The following is a 24062-nucleotide window of genomic DNA, read 5'->3' on the forward strand; positions in this document are numbered from 1 at the left end:
AGCAATAGACATTAATGCACATTATGTATGAATTTGCAGTCACAATGCATTCCGAATGACAAAAATAGCTTCTTGAAATCTGATCTGCCTGTTTAGGCAACACATTTCCAAAAGTTTTAAACCATACAAACACATGGATCAGGTTTGTTAAAATGTACTTTTTTTTTTGCTGTTTGAACAAAAATGACTAAACAAAACCTTAGCAACTTGTGATAAGTGCATTTTTTGAAAGGGGTGGTTTGAGTGTAGTTTAATTATTAATTATGAGTAGAGAAACTTGTAGCTAAGGAAGGTACAGTTTCATATTAGCTTCCCCAACACTGACAACAGTAGAAAATAAACGTATTGTGTCTCTTATGTTTAGACCGTATTAATGGCCTACCGGACTCAGTCTGCTTGCCAATATTATTAGAGAACATTCCCAGCAGCTCTGTGTCTGATTTGAGATCTTCAGACAGCTCCACCAATCGCTCCTCACAGTTCTCTGAGGATATGAAAAAGAGGAACATTACTATAAGGGTCTAATGGTTAGTATAGCTGGACTCATGACTACTGGTCATGAATGTGAAATGGTAGTTATGTAATACTGATGGAAAGAGAGACATAATAGGATAGTTTATGTTGAGAAGCATACGTGCTGCTACTGCTTTACTGGACAGTGGTGCTGCTAATGCACTGAGTGAAAGGTTAGACGATGGCTTCATCTGATTGGTCATAAGCTGTTTCCTGTCCCGCTCATCCTCTAGCAGCCGTGTCGTTTCCTGTCGACTCTGTTTGCTCTGGTCCAGCAGGTCTTTTCCAAAAAAGGCCTCCTGTAAGCAAAGATACTGAAGTCAGAGCACATCTATATTAAAATATCTAAAAACAATTTGTTTGCACCATGGCAAGAACTGGCAACAAATTACTTTTATCTGTAATGAAATGACTAAAACTTAATTACACTTACTTTAACTCAATAAAGATTAAATACATTTTTTTGAAGGCATCACTTTACAATAAGGTTATATTCTTTACATTAACAATGCATTAGGTATCATCAGCTTACAATAAACAATTTTGTTTTACAGAATTTCTTAATATTGTTATTGTTATAAAAGTCAAACTTAAAAGTTTTTTGGTCACAAGACACGCAAGAACCAATGAGGTTTGATGTTATTGACGTGTTGCCATACTGGTTCAACAAACATTTGTTCGGTATCTCACTATGGGAGTACGCTTTGTGCTTGAAATTATGGAAGTAATTTATAGCACCACGTCTGTCCAATGACAGACAAGTCACAGCATTGACCAGGAATATATTTATTTATTTATTTATTTATTTATAATTTGTTTCGAACAATACGGCATACATATAGCATGCCATCTAACAATGGTAGTAAGAAGCATTTGATTTTTAACAACATGATCAGTCAAATGTTCGAAAAGGAATGGGAAGAAGTCGAACTTATTTAAACCCACCCCTATCTGTTATAGTAAAGGGAAAAACAAGAGCGAGAAAACACAAAAAAGATGATAATTTTTTTTTTTTTTTTTAAATAAATAGAAAAAAGAAAACACAGCGTATCATGAATTACACACCATATTACCTCAAGTAAATAATCAGAGTACTATTAACAATGGTAATCCGAATATCTGCACGGCCAATAAATACAATACATCTGTAAGTAATACCCACAATGCTAATCAGAATATCTACAAGAAAGATAACAAGCATATGAATACATGAATACAACGATTTAAACCCCACACTCCTTGTACTGTGACCAGACCTTCTGTTTATAGAATTCTTTAAACTGGTGAATACATTGACAATGTTTAAGTTCAATATAAACCTCTGTCACCTGCCTTTGCATCATTCCCGTTCTCCTCTCCATGAAGATCGAGTTGGATGCTATCCTTCAGCAGAGTTTTTGGATTATTGACGTATTTCAAAAGGTCAAGCCATCTAGGTATGTCGCCAAATGCGGTGATATTTTCAGAAACTGTAATTGTGATATAGTGTGTAATCTCTCTATCTTCTCTCTCCATTTTACCAATTGACACAGTTGGTATTATTACTGCACCATTGAGGGGTTATTTGTCATATTTAGTTATTATAAGAGAGAGTTATTTTTGGCCTTGAGCTAACATATTCGTGCTGAGTTGGGAGGATAATCACTGGACCATGGCACTGACCAAACCAAACAGAGCAAAAGTGAAGGAAACTTCTCGCATGTGTTCTTGGGGGGGCCATGATTTTGGCTAAGGACTCGCACCCCCAGTGCATCGCTTGCCTGGGAGTAAAATATGAGCAGACAGCCTTGGCTAACCCTGAATGCTGCCTGCACTGCACTAAGTTCCTGTTAAGGGTTTTTGAAAGGCGAGAGCCTCCCCGAACCTCCCTCCTCTTTTCAATGTCTCCATCGAGGAGACATGAGAAGAAGAGGAGGATGATGACTAAATGATCGATCGCCTTCTCGAGGATGAGGAGAATGGGATCCTTCCACTTCAACCGTCCAGGCCACCAATTGGGCAAAGCGGGGGCTCACCCATGGATCTCTATATAATTGAGATATAAGCCAAACTGATGGATGAAATTGGGAAACCGATTGACACTGGGACCCCAAGCAGTATTGGAGGAAATCTGCATTATAGCGGACTTGTACACCTCTTGAGGGGCATTTCAGAGATACGGCCACAGCATGAGCCTCTCGGTGGTGGGAGAGAGAGCATTATGAATTTCATGAAGCCAAGTTGGAACCTAACGCTTTATTTAGGGCATTAGTCATGGCCATAAGGCAGCAATTCGATCTGCGTAAAAAAGGAGAAGCATTTGAGACGTGCTTCCCTCACAAGGTCATAGCAAAGTGATTATATGCTTTCAGAAGACTTGGAATATGATGCAGAAGTTGGACTAATTTGATTACATTCTTGGATGCTTTTTAAAGCTTTAAAATTAGCCACTATCAACAGCTATTGAATGGAAATCAGCGATTGAGACAATCTTTAAAATATCTCCTCCATATGGGTTTAAATAAGGCAGAGGCTACTTGCAGTAAGTGTAAACAGCAACAAAAAGCATCTTCTTTGAACTAAGTGAAAAAAGTGTTAAATGCAAGTTGCACCCTGGTACTAATAGTGCCAGATACTATTTATAATACTAATTAAATAGCAGTGCGTTTATTGTTCATTGTGGATATATAAAATGAAAGTAAATTCGGTTGTCAGTTCACCTTTTAGTGCTTAATCCTGTTCTGTACACACACAGTTTGGTAAAATATGGGAGTGACAAAAGCATTCTACAACCAAATTAACTCCCAAAAAATTCAGGTAGTGACAACCGCATTTTCAAAAATTCCATGCAGTGTGTACGGAACCGAACTGAACCACTAGTTGTTAATGACGTGATTAATGGCACATGTGAGATATGTCTGTCTTCTTCTGGTGTAAATCACACTTTCAGAGGTATGTGTCTTCATTCATTCATACATTCCCAGTCTTTCTCTCTCATCTGTAGTTTCTCTCATCAGCCATGTGGTCTCGGGGAAACCTGTATATTACAGTCCAGAGCGTGTGTGCTGTTAAAACACAGCAATTCTGTCGACTGCAGTTAACTAAACATTGTCAGATAATAATAATAAATCTGTGGAGGATAATCTCTCAAAAACAGCTAACAAAAAAAGTGTAAAACTGGTGGCATTCATGTTTCACTTGTCAATCATTATAATTGTGGAAGTCCGTCCTGTATACCAAACACAAATGGAACTATACTTTAGGGGATTCACTCCCACATTTAAATGCAGTTGTCACTCCCAAAACTTTGTAGTGTGTACATGGCCTTAGAGTCCCACAGACACCCTACACCCACCCCTAAACCATCCCATACAAATATGAACCATGGTTTTACTACAGTAACCAAAGTGTCACAATGGTACTTTGTAGTAAAATCATAGTAACCACAAAATTAAACTTACTGTATTAACACCATATTACTGTAGTGACTTCACGGTTAATTGCATTAAAACTATGGCTTCAACCAAAAACATATTGCTACTACAATATTACATTAGTAATCCATGGTTAATTTCCCACGGATCAAATCTCTCTTAACTCCCTGACCATCACTGTTACATTTCACTGCGAGGATTAATTTTCATTTAATATTATAAGAAGTAATAAAGGAAATATTAAAAGTTGAGACAGGAACAGGATGCGGAAAAGTGGAACAAAAGGGGGAAATCAAACCTAGGCCCTTCCGCACAAAAAAAGCACATTCACACCATCTTCACACTACACCATTGCAGTGACACTTGAGGCCACAGTTTGTCTTTAATTTCAGAATATTTGAATGTAAATAGCCACACAGTGTGACAGGTGCTATTTACACCTAGTGCAAATAGTCACACCGTTCAAAATAATTATAGAATTTTAATTTTCTAGGGATTACTGATGAAAACAGGTTTGCTGGAGATGACCGACATTGTGGCTCTGGCTCAATGAGTTAAGAGTTCACTGACTGTCACGTTGTGGTACCTCCTCAAATGAGCTCATGTTTAATTCTGTCTCGTAGCACTCCAGCACAGTCCCACAAGTCACGCAATCTGATAAGACACACGCTCCTGCACATGTGCACTGCATTAACATGGACAAGAATGAAAAATAACATGCCTGCTGTATCAGTGGTTATGCGACTTGCCGCGGCCTTGCCCGTTCCGTCATTTCAGCTCACCTGACAGCTTTCAGCTCTTGAGAACTGGCCTGGCTGAGTAATTAAAAGCCTTCATTTTCAATAATTGATTTAAAGTGGCTCTTCTGAGAAGCTCCTTTAGGTTTGAGTCTCTAGCTCGATGGTGACGCAGAAGCTAGCATGTACAGCTAGTATTAGCTTAACGTTTTTACCATACAATTACATAATTTCCCTCTTGATGTTCCTGCACATGCTTTCAAGGGCTGGAAATGATGATGGTATATACTGTGACAGTAAAAATGTGTGCATCTAAAGATATTTGGCAATGGCGTTTATTCAAATAAAGATATATTTGCACAGTTAGCAGTGGGCAGGACTTCTGTTTAATGTGAAACTGTATTTGCACTGATGCCAGACTTAACATTCATTTGTTATGAATAATCATATCTTCATTTGCATCCATCAAGTTCCAAATGAAAAGAAAAATAACCAAATGAGATGAAGTACATTTCATTAGTAAGGTTTTACTGTAATTCACTAGATTGTAAAAAAAAAAAAAAATACTTGAAGTTCAGTCATGAAAATCTACATGGCGCAAGCTGATACGTTTTTCGAACTTGTTATCAGTAAGCCAATTGGCTCGCATACATATGACATGCTAAGCCAATCAGCTCGCATGATGAAATCAGGTAGCAAATCAAGCGTCTCTCTCTTTGTCTAACATTTAACTTACTCACTTTTGGAGATAAGCTGGTTTCACTGCAGAGTGCTGCAATAGTGTTTCTCTGAAAGCCTCCTCCTCCCCAGCACCACTGGTCTAGATCTGCTACATGGGGATTGTATGTATGAATAATTGTGCAGCAGCATATCCTACATGCTTGATGTAGCATATTTTGCTTTGTCTAATTTGCAGCAGCAACAGCATGTCCACATGCTTAACACAGAATGTCTGTTTGTTTTAGAAGTAACAAATCTCCATATTTTCTCTGCAACAGCAGCTTAACAGCAGCTTAGCAGCAGCAGAGGCATAGCATATCTAGTCTGCCAAGACCAAAATCCTATTAATATGTCAAACCCATATAAAAATGCTAAATCTTTCAGAGAGATGAAATGGACAGTAAAAATTACATTTCCAGTAAAAAATTGTAATATACTGTATATACCGCTACCGTGACGACAGAATTACTCATACCTTGATATATGAATTTGGTCATACCACCCACCCCATATGCTTTCTGTCATAAATGTCTAAGTCAGCAAGTGGGTGCACAAGGGAGTCTACAACAAACCCATAAGGTTTCTCTTGAGACAAACACCAAGAGGTTGAGCTGTTTAGAGAAAATTTCATCATCTAATGCTCCCAAAAAGTCCACGTGTCAGACTCGATTAGACAAGTTCCCAGTTCATCCCAGAGTTGAGTGTACTGCAAAAAGAGCTGTGGCGTCTGGTGTTCATCTGTAGAAGTTGCCTGGTGACACCCTTGGATTTTGTAACTGTTAAGGTTAAGTGAACATCTGTGAAAGTTTGCTGGTAATTCTAAAAACGTGCTACTTAGAAATGGTACTTTTTGTACAAGGGGCACTAGCTACACAATGTCAAGCTAAGGATTTGCTTCTCAACCTTAAGGATACTCAACCATTCCTTTTTGGCAATTCTGACTGCTTTCCAATGAAACCAAGGACCAAGGATAACACATTTTTATCTTCAATATCCTTAAAGGCTTTGCGATCAAGTCTGGAAACCTTTGTTTGAGGTTAAGCTTACTTAGGCAGGCATCACTATTAACATTGCACAATATTAATATTGCACAATAATGGATTTTCAAAAGGTAATATCACTTACATTACAGTCAAACAAAAATAATTTCCTGCAACACAGTATTCTTTATCAAAGACACCCCTTTAGTGTGTTTAAATAGAAAAAGCTTTTGGAATAACAGCGCAGATGCACGCAAAAACAGGTGTGAAAAGCCCCTAACTCACCCTACACTTCAAAAACTGACCCGAACATGTACTGTCGGTACCGTCAGGCTCGAATCTGGTTGAAGAATAACCAAATAGTGATTTTGGTATTCAAATACTCCTCCAGCTTGGTCTTCGTTTCGAACGGTTAAACAAATGTCGACTATCTATGCACATCCCTATTATGAATTTTAATAAACACTTAACTTGCATGAAACTCACTCTGCACCATTTGTGCTATGATCCCTATTATTGTACAGACTGTTTTGGAAAGGTTTGCTGTTCCTTTTGTAAGTGACTGGATTTGTGGATCCCATAGTCTCTAGACATAAAAGGAGAGCCATATCCAGGGACCAGAATATAATAGTGACTTGGGGTCTATTGAATTTGGCCAGCAAGCAACCACCCAGAACACCCTAACACTGTGGTTAGCACCACTCATAAATTCTTCAGAAACTGCACATATGTAGTAAATTAAGTTTATCTGCAAATACAAAAGGTGAAAAGTGCAAGAAAATGTGTCCTCTTGGTCTTAATGTTTGACAAAGGGCAAACCTGTAGATAAGTGGGAAATGCTTCCTCCAGTTTGGTCTTCTTTTTCCTATAACGCTTCCGTATTTTAACCTCAGGATTGTCTGGGAAATCAGACAAAGGATGTTTTTCATCAACTGGTGTGTCAGGTGCTTGGTCTCCCCAACCTATCAGGAGAGAAAATGGGTAGTTATATACTCTATGTTCTTTACATAAAAATATTTGCTCTTTTTCATTCACAAGAGCATCAGTGAGGTCAGCCGCTGATGCTGGGCGATGGGGCCTAGCACACCGTTGGCATTTCAATTCACCCCAAAGATTTTCAGTGGGGTTCAGGTCTATGCTTTGCGCTGGCCAGTTAAGTTCTTCCACACCAGATGCAGTAAACTATTTCTTTAAGGACCCTGCTATGTGTACAGGGACATTGTCATGGTGGAATAGAAAAGGACTCTCCCAAACTGTTGCCACAAAGTCGCCAATGCCCTAGAATGCCAATGTATGGAGTAGTATTATGAGTTGTCTTCACTGGAATTAACAGAGTATCAAACTCATTAATTAGAAGGGGGTGTCCACATACTTCTAGCACATTAAAAAAAGAACGGACCTCAAAGATATTGAATTAAGCCATATTTATGAAATAACATAAGCTCCCAGCAAAGTCATCTAGAGAAATATATAGCTCAGCTGAAAGTGTTGAATGATGCTCACTCTCGTCTCTGCCCTGCAGGGTCTCAGAGCCAGTGGAGTCCTTCCTGCCCAGGGCTGGTTTGGTTCTTCCAGGGCCCGTCCGGTTCCTCTGTCTGACCATGAAACCTCCAATACCTGAGAAAAAGCAGACAAGCACCAGAATTCTTTTACATTTCTAATTATGAATTTATTTACATACATCAAAAGTAACATCTTAAACATACACTCAAGAAATACATTTTCACTATTATTAGTTTTACTCAAACACAATTATGTAATCAAGGGAACTCACATTAGTTGAACTTAGTTGATTCAACTAAAATGTGTCTTGTCAGATTAATCCATTTGTATAACGGTTTTCTCAATCGCTTTGGCTCAATTATCAAATGAGTATTATCTTTTTCAAAACAATAAGTTCAAATCTCTGAACAATTCGTTTCTTGAAGCAGTGGTGTAGTAGTGTCTGAAGAGGTGGGCATACCGCGAATTTATAAAAACACATGCACCCGATCTCTAAAATTAATTTATATTTATATACAGTTCATGTAAAATGTGTAAGAATTTAAGTTTCTTGCTGGCATTGTATAGAGTACACTGTTAAGAACAATGGTATGGTAACCTCATGTTAAATATGTATTTAAAGTAATAGGTGTCATTATTGTTCCTTTAATTAGGCTATTATGAAAATTGTTAATACGTTATTATTATTCTAATAAACTAATTCATAATAAACAATAAACTGTTAAGCATTAATATGAGTGTAGTAATGTTCACATTAACACTTTATCTTGTATTACCATATACACTCACCTAAAAGATTATTAGGAACACCTGTTCAATTTCTCATTAATGCAATTATCTAACCAACCAATCACATGGCAGTTGCTTCAATGCATTTAGGGGTGTGGTCCTGGTCAAGACAATCTCCTGAACTCCAAACTGAATGTCAGAATGGGAAAGAAAGGTGATTTAAGCAATTTTGAGCATGGCATGGTTGTTGGTGCCAGACGGGCGGTCTGAGTATTTCACAATCTGCTCAGTTACTGGGATATTCACGCACAACCATTTCTAGGGTTTACAAAGAATGGTGTGAAAAGGGAAAAATATCCAGTATGTGGCAGTCCTGTGGGCTGAAAATGCCTTGTTGATGCTAGAGGTCAGAGGAGAATGGGCCGACTGATTCAAGCTGATAGAAGAGCAACTTTGCCTGAAATAACCACTCGTTACAACCGAGGTATGCAGCAAAGCATTTGTGAAGCCACAACACGCACAGCCTTGAGGCGGATGGGCTACAACAGCAGAAGACCCCACCGGGTACCACTCATCTCCACTACAAATAGGAAAAAGAGGCTACAATTTGCAAGAGCTCACCAAAATTGGACAGCTGAAGACTGGAAAAATGTTGCCTGGTCTGATGAGTCTCGATTTCTGTTGAGACATTCAGATGGTAGAGTCAGAATTTGGTGTAAACAGAATGAGAACATGGATCCATCATGCCTTGTTACCACTGTGCAGGCTGGTGGTGGTGGTGGTGTAATGGTATGGGGGATGTTTTCTTGGCACACTTTAGGCCCCTTAGTGCCAATTGGGCATCGTTTAAATGCCATGGCCTACCTGAGCATTGTTTCTGACCATGTCCATCCCTTTATGGCCACCATGTACCCATCCTCTGATGGCTACTTCCAGCAGGATAATGCACCATGTCACAAAGCTCGAATCATTTCAAATTGGTTTCTTGAACATGACAATGAGTTCACTGTACTAAAATGGCCCCCACAGTCACCAGATCTCAACCCAATAGAGCATCTTTGGGATGTGGTGGAACGTGAGCTCCGTGCCCTGGATGTGCATCCCACAAATCTCCATCAACTGCAAGATGCTATCCTATCAATATGGGCCAACATTTCTAAAGAATTCTTTCAGCACCTTGTTGAATCAATGCCACGTAGAATTAAGGCAGTTCTGAAGGCGAAAGGGGGTCAAACACAGTATTAGTATGGTGTTCCTAATAATCCTTTAGTTGAGTGTATAGCCTACATAAAAATGAATGGTTTTTTTTGTGTGTGTGTAATATTATGTTCTTTTCTGTGTAGAGTAAAATTGTTTTCCTACTTAAATATAAATGATTTGATATCACGAGAAAAAGGCACCATCAACAGCAGTAAAGGGTAAAAAAAAAAGAAAATAGCATCAAATCTGTCAGGGGTGCAATAACATGCAGTATTTTCACAAAGTTTAACTGCATAAATTACATTTAAATGCATATACATATATTTACTTTTAGCCGGAAAATAAATATGCAGTGCAAATGATAGTTTCTCCAGGGATGCTTGTGTGTGTGTGTGTGTGTGTGTGTGTGTGTGTGTGTGTGTGTGTGTGTGTATCAGAGGCTGGAATTGTCCCGCCCCTTACTAAAATGGAAAATATTATTGATTAGCAAATATACAATCGCTTCTGAAATGAACGTTCTGATTGCTGGATCAGCTCAGTCCGACTGTCCGTCTTGCCAGTGCTCCCCAGTGCATCCCTGTGCGCATTTAGAGAGAATCTCTTTACATTTTTTAAAATAATAATATTGAAAAACAATTCACTCAACTGTGCTGCGGAATTGCATTATTGGATTGAAAAAGTTCCAGGTCAAAAGCTTGTTTACCTCTACAAGGCGCTGATCCCTCTTGTTTGAACGGCGCAAGCGTTTGTCTGCTTGTGTTTTTCAGCATTTATGAATGTTAAGATGAGTGGAAGAAACAGTTCCCATCCTGCACAAGTATTTGCTAATATAGCCTAATCCTTTTTACTTCACTTTGACGCTTATGTTATTGTTCGTGGTAACCAAATAATAATACCCCTAGGTAGTAAATAAATACATTATTTAGAATCGATATTTTCGTGTGAGGATCAATATTTTTGATACAACATCAGTCTCAGAAGTATCGATACTTTTAAGATCGATCCGCTCATCACTAATGAGTATTTTTATTGCTTTATTCAGTGAGAAATTGCTGTGCGAACCATAGCATAGTGAGCAAGCTGCACTCAGTAGTGCTTGTTTAGTATAGTAGCTTGTTTTACCATGCTAACATTTACTCTCACTAGCTAGCATATTACGAAAATACTTTCATTTGAGTTGTTTGACATGTTGCATTTTGTTGGGTTTACTTGATTCATTTAGGTTTTCTACTTCTAGTAATTCAATTGAAATTACATGGCAATCTAAATTTAAAACTAATTTCAAACATGTGGATCCATTGTCCATGACTGAATCAAGTTTTTTCCCCTTTAGTTGAACTGAAAATGAGTTAAACCCCAAACCCCTAAACTCACCTGGGCGGTAGGGCTTCCTTTTCCTCTTCTTGCTGGCATCTGTATCTTTAGAGTCGTCTTCTGCAGTGGCTTCTCTTTCAGGGCTGGAGTCTGACTTCACCTCACCATCCACCATATCAACTTCTGCAACACAACAAAAACAAATCTACACAGTTTGAAGAGGCCTTTGGACCGGGAGGTGGAGGAGGTTGGTTCAGAGGTGAAGCAAGTTACATTTTGACCGATTTTTCCCAATCGGGAGAGATGGCGTGGAAATCATTGGTGCTCGTGTGGTCGCAGCTCGCATCGTGTGTGACGAATTACGAGCGGAGCAGCTTGCAAGCAGCTCACGACCTCCTGATAATTTTTTTAAATATCTACAAAAAATATCTGCTGTCGGCTTGACTTTGTGAGGTGTGTGCGGCTGAATGAACTGATTTGGCGATCTACCTGAAGATGACCAATCAAGAGGTGCTAAAACTCACACAATCAATGTTCATGAAGCTTTTACACATTTGGAGAAAATGGTCATGTTAAAACAGTTTTTCCCATATTATTCATGACCACATCACTGGGAATGATTCTACAGAAAAGCAATGCTGTTCTCTGCTCTTCAAATAAAAACATTGTTGTACAATTTCCATCATGGTCTATTTGTATTCATCATACGTGCATTTGTTTCGGTTATAAGGCAATATTTAGGGGGGTATAGCATCTTTTATAATTGTATATGCACACGATAGTGGAAATGTAATGCTCCAAGCATGTGTCTAGTGAAACCAAGGACTTCTAGGTTGAAAGATCTACCTGTCAATCAACTGCTGTGCTAAAACAAGTTTTTTGACTTTGCTGTGTGTGGCTTTAAAGTGCGTTCACATGGACAAGACCTCACAGATCTTCTTCAGCATGTCTGCTATCAACATGCGAGCAGTGACACAGATGAGAGGAAAGTAGCATACATCTAAAGCGCAGTAATACAGGTAGTCTACTCTAATAAAATAACTCAGAATATGGCGCTAAACGTCATATTTGTGCTTAAATTAAATCCAAGTATAACCGGCAGAAACGGTGCACGATTTTTCCACACTTCATTTTTAATCTTGTACATTTTGTGCAAGTACTTTAATCTTGTACTTTATTATCATGCAGTAACTGGCAACAACAGGTTGACGTTATGACTGATGTATGCAGTCATGAAATCACACAGCCTCCCTTCAAAATCTGAATCTGTCAAATGTTGGACAGCATTTGTTTTTTTTTTTAATCGGCAGATACGTTTTCAGCTAATGCAGCCCCTGGCCATGCCAGTCATCTTTTTTATGTCTAAATCACCAGCTACGAGGAATTAAAGCAATGTCCTCCTCTGGCTTTATGTCTTATAATGATAAATAGCGCATAAATTAGTGCGATTGCTCTGGAATTCTCCAGGTCGTAAAGTCGTGTACGATCGCAGCTGTACGATTTTCAGATAAATTGACTCGTAATGTGTGCAGGGGCTTACGACCTCCCGAGTGTCAGAACTTGCACCGTGTATGCCCAGCCTTAGAAGGGGGAACCTTTAATATACTGCATCTCTTTCCACTTTGCCCTTCACCTGCAGAATCTTCTAGAAGAAAAATAAAAAAGGCATATGAAACCGTTTGTACCTTTGGTGTTGATATCTCTATCTCTGGAGAGTTCAGTCTGTGGGTCTGGAGGTGTCTGTAGTACAGCCACACTGTTCTGGTTGATGATCTTCAGTTTGAGTTTGGGTTTGGAGCGTCTCCGCCGGGTGGCTGCGTTGGCGAGACTCTGTAGCTGGGACAGACCAGACTCTGTGAGACAAACACCGTCCTGAGTGTACGTCCTTATCAGGTCTGTGGAGCAGAAAAACAGAGGAATCTCATTACAAACATAAAGTTGAAAATTTGATAGCAATTTAATATAAATTTCATGCAATCTGAGAAATCTAGATCAGTTACATTTAAATATGAATGCATATGAATCACATTTATATGTTTCATAACCTTGTTGACTATTTGAATGTACACTTATGATCTGTTCCCACTTTGAAAATAATAAATATAATTGTACAGAGTAAAATGTATTGATGCTTGTTAAAAAAATGACATTTCTCATTACTCTGAGGGGGGAGTAAATAATCATTTACTCCCACTCAAGCCATCCCAGATGTGTATGACTTTCTTTCTTTTGCAAAACACAAAGATTTTTTGAAGAATATCTCAGCTCTGTAGCTCCTCACAATGCAAGTGAAAGGTGCAAAAGAACCTAAAGGCAGACTCCAATGGTTTAATCCATGTCTTCTGAAGCGATTTGTTAAGTGTGGATGAGAAACAGATCAATGTTCAAGTCAAAAAAATCTGGTGTTTTTGCCACCTACTGGTCGGGGAGGAGAATTTACAGTAAGAAAGGACTTAAATATTGATCTGTTTCTCACCCACACCTATAAAATTGCTTCTGTAGACATGGATTTAACCACTGGAGTCTTATGGATAACTTTTATGCTGCCTTTGTGTGCATTTGGAGCTTAAAAGTTCTTGCAACCATTCACTTGCATGTTATGGACCAACAGAGCTGAGATATTCTACTAAAAATCTCAGTTTTTGTTCAATAGAGGTAAGAATGTCCTACACATCTAGGATGGCATGAGGGTGAGACTATTTTTGGGTGAACTATCCCTTTAATATTATTCTGGAAAGCAGGGTTTTCAGACTTCTTAATGCATTTCCATGACTTTTCATTTGTGATTGGACAACGATTTTTAAAAATCATTCAAATTCAGACACATTCACTAATGAATCATTATGACCGATTTGTAAACCAGTTCACTGAAAAGAATCGACTCAAAATAATGATCCAGTGACAAATCGGGCAATAAAATAAAGAGCAGATCACAACTAGAACAACGTTTATTCACAACAGAAATTCCTTAAATGATTTTAAGATCGTATTAATTTCCATGACTTCTCCAGGCCTGGAAATAACAATTTCAATATTCCCAAATATTTCCAGGTTTTAGATGAGAGTGGGATTCGAGTTAAAGTTATTATAATCTGTTACTGACATTTGTATATACATCAGTTCAAGATTAAGAAAATCCAAATGTTAAATGATAGCAACTTTACCAGCATCTCTTGCTTTTGGGACTCTGTGTGGCATGAAAACAGGCTCCATTATATCCACATTAGACCTGGCTGGCGTTCGCTGCGCTGTGTAATGAACACAAAAATACACAATGTCAAACAAAAACGATTTAGTAATGTAAAACAGAGTTTATTATATTACAACGGTGTATCAGAATATGCTAAATGGGTTTACCATGAGAGATGGGAGAGTGGCCTTGACATAGACTGCAGTCAAAGCAGGAGTCTGCGATCCTTTCCACTTCCTCCTCTGAGTGGATCCCCTGACACGACGCATGCATCCACCTGCACACATACAAACACTATGAATAAACCAGTGGACGGCTATAAAATTTCTTACAAAAAAAAAGACATTGCTTGTTTGTTAAGGAAATTAATGGGTGATTGGGAGAAAAAAAAGTGCAATATAAGTGCAGATCATTTAATGATTCTGGTTCCAATTTTGACATCACACTAGTCCTAATGTTTATTTTTAGCAAGACCAATTTACTTCACTGTGTCAGTAAGCAACCACCAAGCAACCCCCAAGCACGCACACATGCAGATACACACAGTCCAGAAACAGAGAGCTGCTGCGGCTCACCTGTCACACTGCCGGCATTGCAGGATGATCTCCTCCTCGCTGTAGTTCTGCTGGCACAGTGGGCATGATGCCAGGCTGGCACAAGGGGCACACTGAGTGTAATTATTCTGCCACTCACACCTCAGACCTGCAGACGTGGCACCGCACTGCGTACAGGACACACACCTGCAGGAGGCCAGAGCACCACAATGACATTAATCACACACCACACGAACCCCACCGATTTAACCACCCTAATAACTACTCATATAAATGACAAGTACAACAATTCTCATAAACAAAAGCCTTTAGAGGAAAATAAAGGTGGTTAAAAAAGCTTTTATTTAATAGGTGTATCTCAGTAAAAAGCATGAGAGAAAAGAACCCCATATGCCCCAATAATTTTGCGCAGTTAAATTCAAACTTTCTTTTATATATATATATATAGTACAGATATTTTATTTGTATTGCTATAAAATGATCATGGTTTCTTTTTTTTCTTCATATAATTTACATATAATGAAATGAAAGAGCAATTTCCAAAATAAGTAAAAGAATAGTTAGTTTGATGTAATGTGATGTGGCATACCATTTGCATTTCCAGCTACCATTGGGCACATTCTGCAGGGGCGGGTCTAAGCAGAAGGTGTGGAAGCTGATGTCACAATCATCGCAGAGCAGCAGGCGTCCGGGGTCACTGGCCTGACCACACGCCTCACACACGGTACACTCCAAACATCGCCAGCCTTTACTCAACACCACCTTATTGATCTGACAAACAAACACGTGTCTACATTTCGCATATGCAGGCAGATGCCCCTAAAACATCTGCTAAAAGAAAAGCTAGCCATGTTGCAAAGTAACTGATGAAACGAAGTGTATAAACTACAATTTTCAATAAAAATAATTGTTTTTGTGGTAATCAATATTGTCACAAATGCTGTCGATTGAGCTTGACTTGTATTGAGAATAAAGCCAGAATAAACAACATTTGTTTTTTTGTCACTGATAAAACGGAGCAAGAGGGGTCGTTAATAACACGTACACATCTAGAACGTCCTCTTTCTCCGAAGTAGTGATGGGAAGCCCAATTATGTATGAAAATGAGCCAGTAGAGATAGATGTAAAACTGAACTCAACTGAAAAAAAAAAACATGCTTTTGAGTCATCAATAGTGTTCCCAGGAATCCCTGCATGCTTTTTTTTATGTGTCTTATGTGTATAAATATTTATATTTAACACTGCTGTTTATCCTGAATTAAAGCACGTTCTAGTTTTATTAGTTATTTTCATTCAAGTAGTTTTTTATTATTATATTTTATTACTTAGCTAGTTTTATTAGATAGTTAATTGGACTTTAATGTGAATTTCTGTGTTTAAATATGTTACATTTTTTGTTAGCAGCTTGTAGTGTACTTCAGTGCACTCGTAGTGTACTTTTCAAAACTGATTGTTTGTTAAATACTGAAAAAGAGAAGTATTTTAGCTGGGTGTTTAAAAAATGAATAATTAAATAAAAATCTCCAGCACTGCTCAATAGATGATGATGATGATGATGATTTAAATGTTTTCATTCGCAGAATTTTGTGACAATATTCGGGAAAATTGACAGTGTTTTGTTAACCAGATTGAAACATTAGACGTGTCTCTAATCGACTTGGCATATACAAGTCAAAACATCTCAATAGTCTCACTCTATAATGGCTTTCATCATCATCACCTCTAACAGTTTTAGCATTAAAGGAAACAGAAGGGATACACTGGCCCCTTCCTGCTGTGGGGTTAAGCTGTGCTCACCTTTATGTTAACACAGAAGGGGTGGTAACACTGTCCACACTGAGCACAGGCCATAAGTCGACCCTCCACACCCTGCCCAAAACTCCCACAAACCACACACATATCCTAAAGAAAACACAACAGATACAGATATCAGCACACACTACATATATGGCTTTAAAATGCACTGACCACTCAAAAACGTTCCCATTTACCTGTTTCAGTGTGAACGTGTCTGTGCTGGAGAAAATCACCACTGTATTGTGCATGGCATTTTCTTCCTCATCCCTGAATATGCACATCGGTTCCATGACGTTTACCTACAGATGTACAATCATAAATTACACATATGCCTACAATATAACCAATTTTGATGTAAAGGTTAACAACAGTTAATGCACATTGTACCGAAACCTTATGTTAACATATACAATAATGCATTAATGTTAACATGTAATGTAACATACTCCAGGAGTTGGGATTGGAGGGATCCCATTCTTCATTCTGGCACGGCCACGTCCTCCCCTGCCTGTGACGCCCGAACCTCTGGGTCGTCTCCTGCCAGGAAAGCCAGACCCCCGACCCTGTTCACATGACAGATAACACAGGGTCAATCCCGACTCGCAGGTAGTAATTCTCACCGAAAATATCGATGCATGGTTTTTTAGTAGATTATTATTTTTTTTATAAAATGCCCAACAGGAGCATCGTGTAGCTTGAAGTATGTTATAAATGACACATTTTTAACAGGATGGTATTATCTAATAACAACGTTTTTAACTGAATTTCAATTTTTTACTAATTACTTGCCATAGATCACCTTGTTTAAACACAGAATTCCTACAACCTCTGACCAACAAACTTCCTTGACTTTTCCACGTTTTATTATTACTAGATAAGGATAAAAAAATGAAATAAAACTAAAGTTTTTATTAAGATTTCTAGTCGATTAAATATTTTAGAGCTGAGAATTTTAACATGTTAAAATCCCCTTTATTATATCCAGGTTTTCCGCTTACTGCGGGAACACCGTAAACAGGATTTCTGCAAGTCAGCGAAATATTTCCAGCCTGATCTCGTGAAAATGATATTACATTTTTGTAAAATGCTATTAAGTGGTTCATTACACATATCGCCGCAGTTCCAAGCTGAAGTATCCACCGAGGGGCGCTAAAAGCGAGTCTAATCTATCCGTTTTCCCAAGGTTAATGCTCTATGGAGTTTAAAATGAATAAAACCTACCTCCCAAACCTAGACCTTTAACAGAAACACAAGCAATAGTATCATAAAAATGGAATGTGACATTATATTATTTTTTAAATGAACAATACCGACATCCCTACTCTAACTGCTACATCTAAACCTAACCGATAGTGTTATAAACGCAAACGTGAAGTGAACAAAACATTCACCCCTAACCTAAACCTAACCTGTAGTGTCATAAAAGCAAATGTAAGATGAAAAACACAATAGCTTAAGCAGTCGCGCATTCTCATGACACTTCTATGAAACTTTGGGCTCGCAGGTCAACTTCCGTGTCTGTTGATTTTGAACCCCAGTCTTCCGAGTTTAAAATCCAATGCTCTATTAGTTGCGCCATCATGCAAGTTAGTCACTATTGCATAAACGTTTATATGTAGTTGATTATATAATGCAAGTATAAAAGTTAACGTTTTTGACACTTTAATGTAATAAGATAGTATTGTGCGAGTAAGAGCAAAAACAAAACAAAAAACTGTTTATAAACTGTTAATCTTACTTGCGATTTGTGTGAAAGTGAATAAAACCCATTGCTGTTGTAGTGCCTCTAGTGTTCATTCACCAGGGTAGGGTTGCACCAGCTGTGCGTAAGGTCTCCCGTAAGTTAGGACGTAAAGTTCACTAAGGGATTAGTAACTACTAGTTACTTTGTAGCTTAAGTCAGTGCTTAATTTGGTTGCACCACCTGTTTTTAAGGCAAGACTGAACTAGTAGGTCGTAACCGGCCCCAGGAAACTGCAGCGATACATGCAACAATGCAAGGCTTGTAAAAGGGATTTTGTGTTTAATTATAGTAATAGTAAAGTTTTCACAATGAGACCAGGTGGGAAATTTCAGAAGTTTTACAACATAACAGTAAAGCTAGTCAAAAAAGTCACTGACTTGTTGCTTTTCTTATCGGTTCCATCAATTCCTGCACCTTTGTCTTTATCTGAGAGGTTTTATTAACAACTCTTTGTTATAGATGTACAAACATGTCTGAAAGTGATTAAATGGAGTGATTAAAAAAAAAAAAGAACAATGATAACATGATGGTCCAAATGGTGTAGTCTTCAACTTCTTTTACTGTCATGTCAAAGTTGGTAATATAAACAAATGAGATGGCTAACCTCATCTTACTTCTGTATACCACTTCAAAAACCCTCTTTGAAACACCCCTGACAACTTAGTAATTTGCATTGACAGAGCTGAAGCAATTTCAACTCTACAGGCAGGAAGCAAAGTTTCCTTTTCTCTTTGTGTTTACATTTAATGAATGTCCTAGCAGCTCAAATTCAGTGCGCTGTGATCGAATAACCAATCCAAACCAAACACGACTCTGCCTCAATTTAACTAGCTGTCACAGTGCAGCAACATTCCCCATAATGACACCAATTTTGGAGAGACTGTGACACGCTGTGCGAGATGGCATCTGAGGGAGCTGCCAACATGACTATCAGGCTGTTGAGAGGCCTCAGCCGTGTTATTCTAGCGATTTCACTTCTATTACGCTGTCAGCAAATTTCCTTTCCTCAGGGGCTGCCATTCTGCCTGTCACAATGAAAAGCCATTCCAAGAATTACACCCCACTAACCCCCCTCTGCCTCTACCATCCACTATTCGACTAGCTGTAACATAATTTCATTCGCTCTTTCAACTTCTGCCTGTGCCACTCACACTTGATTTTCTAAGACGGGTCCTTTCATCCTCTCTGTTTTACACCATCATCATTACAAAAAGTACTGTTGTATGGCGGTGGTAATGCCATGGTTCTTTGAAAAGCTGTACCATGGCATACATACTGGGCATTCTGATGATATGCAAGATTATATTTGTTACAGTTTAACTGATATATATATGTTATATACAGTGTATGGCTGGGCGATATAGTCAAAATATATCTCCATATCTCTAAATTCCTTTTTATAATTTATTTTATTTTTCAATACAAATAGTTAACAATAACTGAAACAGACTCATAATCCAAGAACTATAGATATACATTTACGCATGTGTCTATACACCTCTATATATATATATATATATACACGTCTTATCATATTACCATCTACTTTATATTTTCCTTATTTTAAATACTTTTGTATAGGCCTACATATTTGATCTCTTCTATATACAATTTAGCTATAATATACATAATTCAATATATCCCTAAAAATATAATAAATATATGCATATATACAAACATACGTATACACTTATACATCTATCCATCCATCCATCATCATCTATCTATCTATCATCCATCTATCTATCATCATCATCCATCCATCAATCCATCCATCATCATCAATCTATCATCCATCCATCTATCTTCCATCAATCCATCTATCTATCTATCTATCTATCTATCTATCTATCTATCTATCTATCTATCTATCTATCTATCTATCTATCTATCTATCTATCTATCATCATCATCCATCCATCCATCCATCCATCCATCATCATCTATCTATCATCTATCCATCCATCCACCCATCTATCATCATCATCCATCCATCTATCTATCTATCATCCGTCCGTCCATCATCAATCCATCCATCCATCATCGTCTATCTGTCCATCTATCTATCCATCCATCCGTCTATCCATCTATCTATATATCCATCTATCTATAAATCCGTCTATCATCCATATCAATCCATCTATCCATATCATCCATCCATCATCATCCGTCATCAATCCATCCATCCATTATCGTCGTCCATCCGTCTATCTATCTATCTATCATCTATCTATCTGTCTATCCATCCGTCCATCCGTCTATCTATCCATCCATCCATCTATCCATCCATCCATCCATCCATCCATCCATCTACTGTACATACATTTTTTACGTTTTTTTAATACGGAATGAATATCGATATAAAGCCACTACTCTGAAATTGCTTAAAAGGATTATTTCTATTTTTTCAATCAGAAGAACCAAAATTTTATGTAAACTGCTATTATAACTAATTATATTTCAAATGTTTAATGCAAGAGGTAAAACACAGTAAAAATGTATAAAACTATAGGCCTAACATACATAAAAAAATGACTAACATAGTTTTACAAAAAAAAAAAAAAAACACAGGAACACAAACAAATTGTTGATTTAGTGTTTTGAAGCGAGAATTGAATCATTAAAATGGACAGTTTGAAGTGATTCACAGAAATGTATTTAGAGATGTGTTAAATGATTTAAACATCTGCATACTCCAATTCTCAGATATCTCTGCAATTATCAAAATGTTAAGTAATTTCTAGGGCTGTAGTATATCGATTACACGTTTTAATCAAATTAATGACATATGCCGATTTATTCAAATTTATCGCAATTCAAATAATCTTATATCAGCATTTGCAAAGAATTAATAATAATTTGATATATAATGATGGAATAATTATGTTTAAATAATTATAAATATATAATATAATAATTCACAATTAAAATACATTACATTACTGTGGCAGAGAGTAACGCATTGATTAAGCATTACAAAAAGTGGAAAGCAACATATTGTTTATTTCCATACCATTGAACATAAGCCTATCATTGGTCTACAGTACACAGCAATGCATTTTGCAATTGAATTAGTCAATCTGTCTGAGGTAGACTTATTATAAGGCCTTTTCTAAGGATATTTTAATGTTCACGATTCAGACATGCACTTTTGAAGCGTCTGACTTTTGCTGCGTCACATCATAAACAGCGCTTTTAGGCCATTGTGTCAAGTTAAACAGTTTGAAATGTAGAAAATGTCTTGAGGCCGCAGCATTCGGAGTTGTGATCCATTCTGCTGTGTTTGAATGGAGGAATCCATTCAAACGCAGCCTTATCTTGTACTCTCTGCTGTCAGTGTGGTTTGTTGCCTGTACAGCTGGAGCTGCGCTTACTGCCCACAGCTGAATGAGACTTGTTAAAACATGAGGGTGGTACTTCAAGCTTGAATTGCATCAATGGTAGAACATTTCCAAATTATGCTCCAGGGGCATAATTAATTGTGTAATTTTTTAACGCATTATTTTTCATACAAGTAATCGTACTGAATTAACGGATTACATTTTCATCCCTAATAATTTCATATTGCCAGCAAAATTATCTCAAATACATGGTTAATGCTTGATATATCATCCAATCCTATCAAGGAATAAAAGGACTTCATACACCACGGTTTATACATTGCAGTCCAATGTTCTTCAAAGAATACCATAGTACTAGCATTGTGCTTTAATTATTTCCCATTCTCAAAATACTCCCTCGCCATCATTATCTCAACATCCAGGCTGTTTTTCACTGCTTGACTCTTAACATGTGGTGAATGTTATCTAGCATGCACGTTGAGTCAAGACATGATAATGCAATTGGACCTGGTCTGGCCTCGTGCCCAGATGGATTATCCAGGTTACTCCAGCGGCCCGGGAACAGATGGACCTGCAGCCCACAGAGACCCCTACCAGAGCCAACATGGACGTTTCATGCCCCCCTGACCCCTCAACACGCAGCACATCTGCTCAACCCGAGGGCAACGGCTCACAACGTGAAGACATTCATAACTCATTTTCATTCATTAGCTTGAGTCAAACATAAAAAATGTTAGCGTAGAATTTATCCAATCAAAATCCAAATCAAAGCTGTCCAACATGAGCAATGTTATGACAAGTTTTGGCCCTGTGGCTACTGTGGTATTCTCTGTACAAAAACTCAAGGGTCTGGTTTGATTACATGCGTTATTTACATTTGACACATCTGGTATTTTCTGGCTTTCCCTTCCCTTCTTCTAGGGAACAATATATTGCTTGCAAATAAACAGGCAAATCCTCAATTCAAAAGCTAGACAACACAATTTTCAAAATTTTCATTTGAATTGCCCAGTTGTCACTATGTGCAATTATGTGAACTCCTAACACCTGCTCCTCAGAGAGTGAGGGTCTCTGGGGAAGGTTTTTTTTTAAAGAGTTGTCCTACTGCTGGAGTGTTCATGTCTACACTGGACGTGACTAGGGATGCTTCACACAGAGTCGACTTAAGTATGTCTACACTGGAAGCCTCGAAGCTGCATGTCACCTCAAATGTTCACTTACTTTATCAAGTATCCTACTTTATTTCCTTTGGTGTAAAAGTTGACTTATTATATAATAATTATTATAATGATGTCAGTATTGCTACACTGTATACATATGATTTAAAACAGAAACTTAAATGTGCTCAGGTTAACAGATTACATTTCTATAAACCTGCCTTGTTTTAAACTTTTAAATGTGATTTTTAAAATATATATATATATATATTTTATATTTCATCTTACCGGCATTTTTGATTGACCACCATTATTGTCTATTTTAGAGATTCATACACCATGTCACCATGACTCTCTGAAATGAACTACGAAAGTCGTACGCACAAAACAAAACGTGTGTTGATGTAATACGCCGCCATTTACATCAATTGCGTTATATTTGACGCAATTCAGCAGAGGGAAATCTTTTACGTTAATAAAGACTTAAAATTTGGTCTTTTCCTTACACAAAGCTGAATAATTAGAGTATAGCGCACAAGTCCTATAAACTACTTTTATGATGCTTTTTAATACCATTTTAGAGCTTGATAGACCCAATCGCCATTCACTTTCATTAAACAGAAAAGAGCAGCCAGGACGTTCAAAACTTCACCATTTGTGTTCCACGGAAGAAAGAAATGACAAAAGAAACTAAAGTGGTTGGATTAGCTCTGCAGCACGTCAAATTTAGAAACGTGGCATTCATCATCTAAAGGCACATCGCATCGTATCGGCGCTTCCAGAATAGACAGTTTTGTTGACAATAATTAGGCAATCTAGCTTTGTCGCCTGGCATTTGGTGTAGACATGTTGCTCAAGCTGAACACCCATTGCAGGACTGAGAAGTATTATACTGTATTTACCACACGGATTATCCAGGCGGCCATGCTGTGGGGCTGCCTGCTCTTTGGCCCGTCCCAGCCCTCAGTCGGGTCAAGGGACCATGAGGGAGGGCTCGGTCTGCAGGCACTCCATGCTCCCTGAAGATGGGGTGGGTTAGAGAGAAAGAAGGAGAGAGAGGGTGGAGGAAATGTGGACAACATCATGCATCAACTTAAATAGTCCAGCCAGCAAAAAAAAACATACAAATACATGCATGTACAACAATCAGACATGGTTAACAGAGAATGT

At 37.9% G+C, this 24062-nt stretch overlaps 1 protein-coding gene across 1 annotated transcript in view; it reads right to left on the bottom strand.

Annotated features, from left to right (window-relative positions):
* The window catches only part of LOC127645568 (histone-lysine N-methyltransferase 2C-like), a 122403-nt gene that overhangs the window by 43804 nt on the left and 54537 nt on the right, over positions 1-24062 (bottom strand). Inside the window, exons 15-27 of the mRNA XM_052129228.1 lie at positions 17097-17213; positions 16845-16949; positions 16651-16755; positions 15443-15624; positions 14875-15039; positions 14467-14576; positions 14274-14357; positions 12795-13004; positions 11170-11292; positions 7867-7980; positions 7183-7325; positions 635-812; positions 383-484 (exon numbers count right to left, since the gene is read on the bottom strand). Coding sequence (XP_051985188.1) covers positions 383-484; positions 635-812; positions 7183-7325; positions 7867-7980; positions 11170-11292; positions 12795-13004; positions 14274-14357; positions 14467-14576; positions 14875-15039; positions 15443-15624; positions 16651-16755; positions 16845-16949; positions 17097-17213 — 1738 coding nt within the window. The remainder of the gene's footprint in view (positions 1-382; positions 485-634; positions 813-7182; positions 7326-7866; positions 7981-11169; positions 11293-12794; positions 13005-14273; positions 14358-14466; positions 14577-14874; positions 15040-15442; positions 15625-16650; positions 16756-16844; positions 16950-17096; positions 17214-24062) is intronic.

This window comes from Xyrauchen texanus, chromosome 6 (assembly GCF_025860055.1).
Source record: "Xyrauchen texanus isolate HMW12.3.18 chromosome 6, RBS_HiC_50CHRs, whole genome shotgun sequence".
NCBI lineage: Eukaryota > Metazoa > Chordata > Actinopteri > Cypriniformes > Catostomidae > Xyrauchen > Xyrauchen texanus.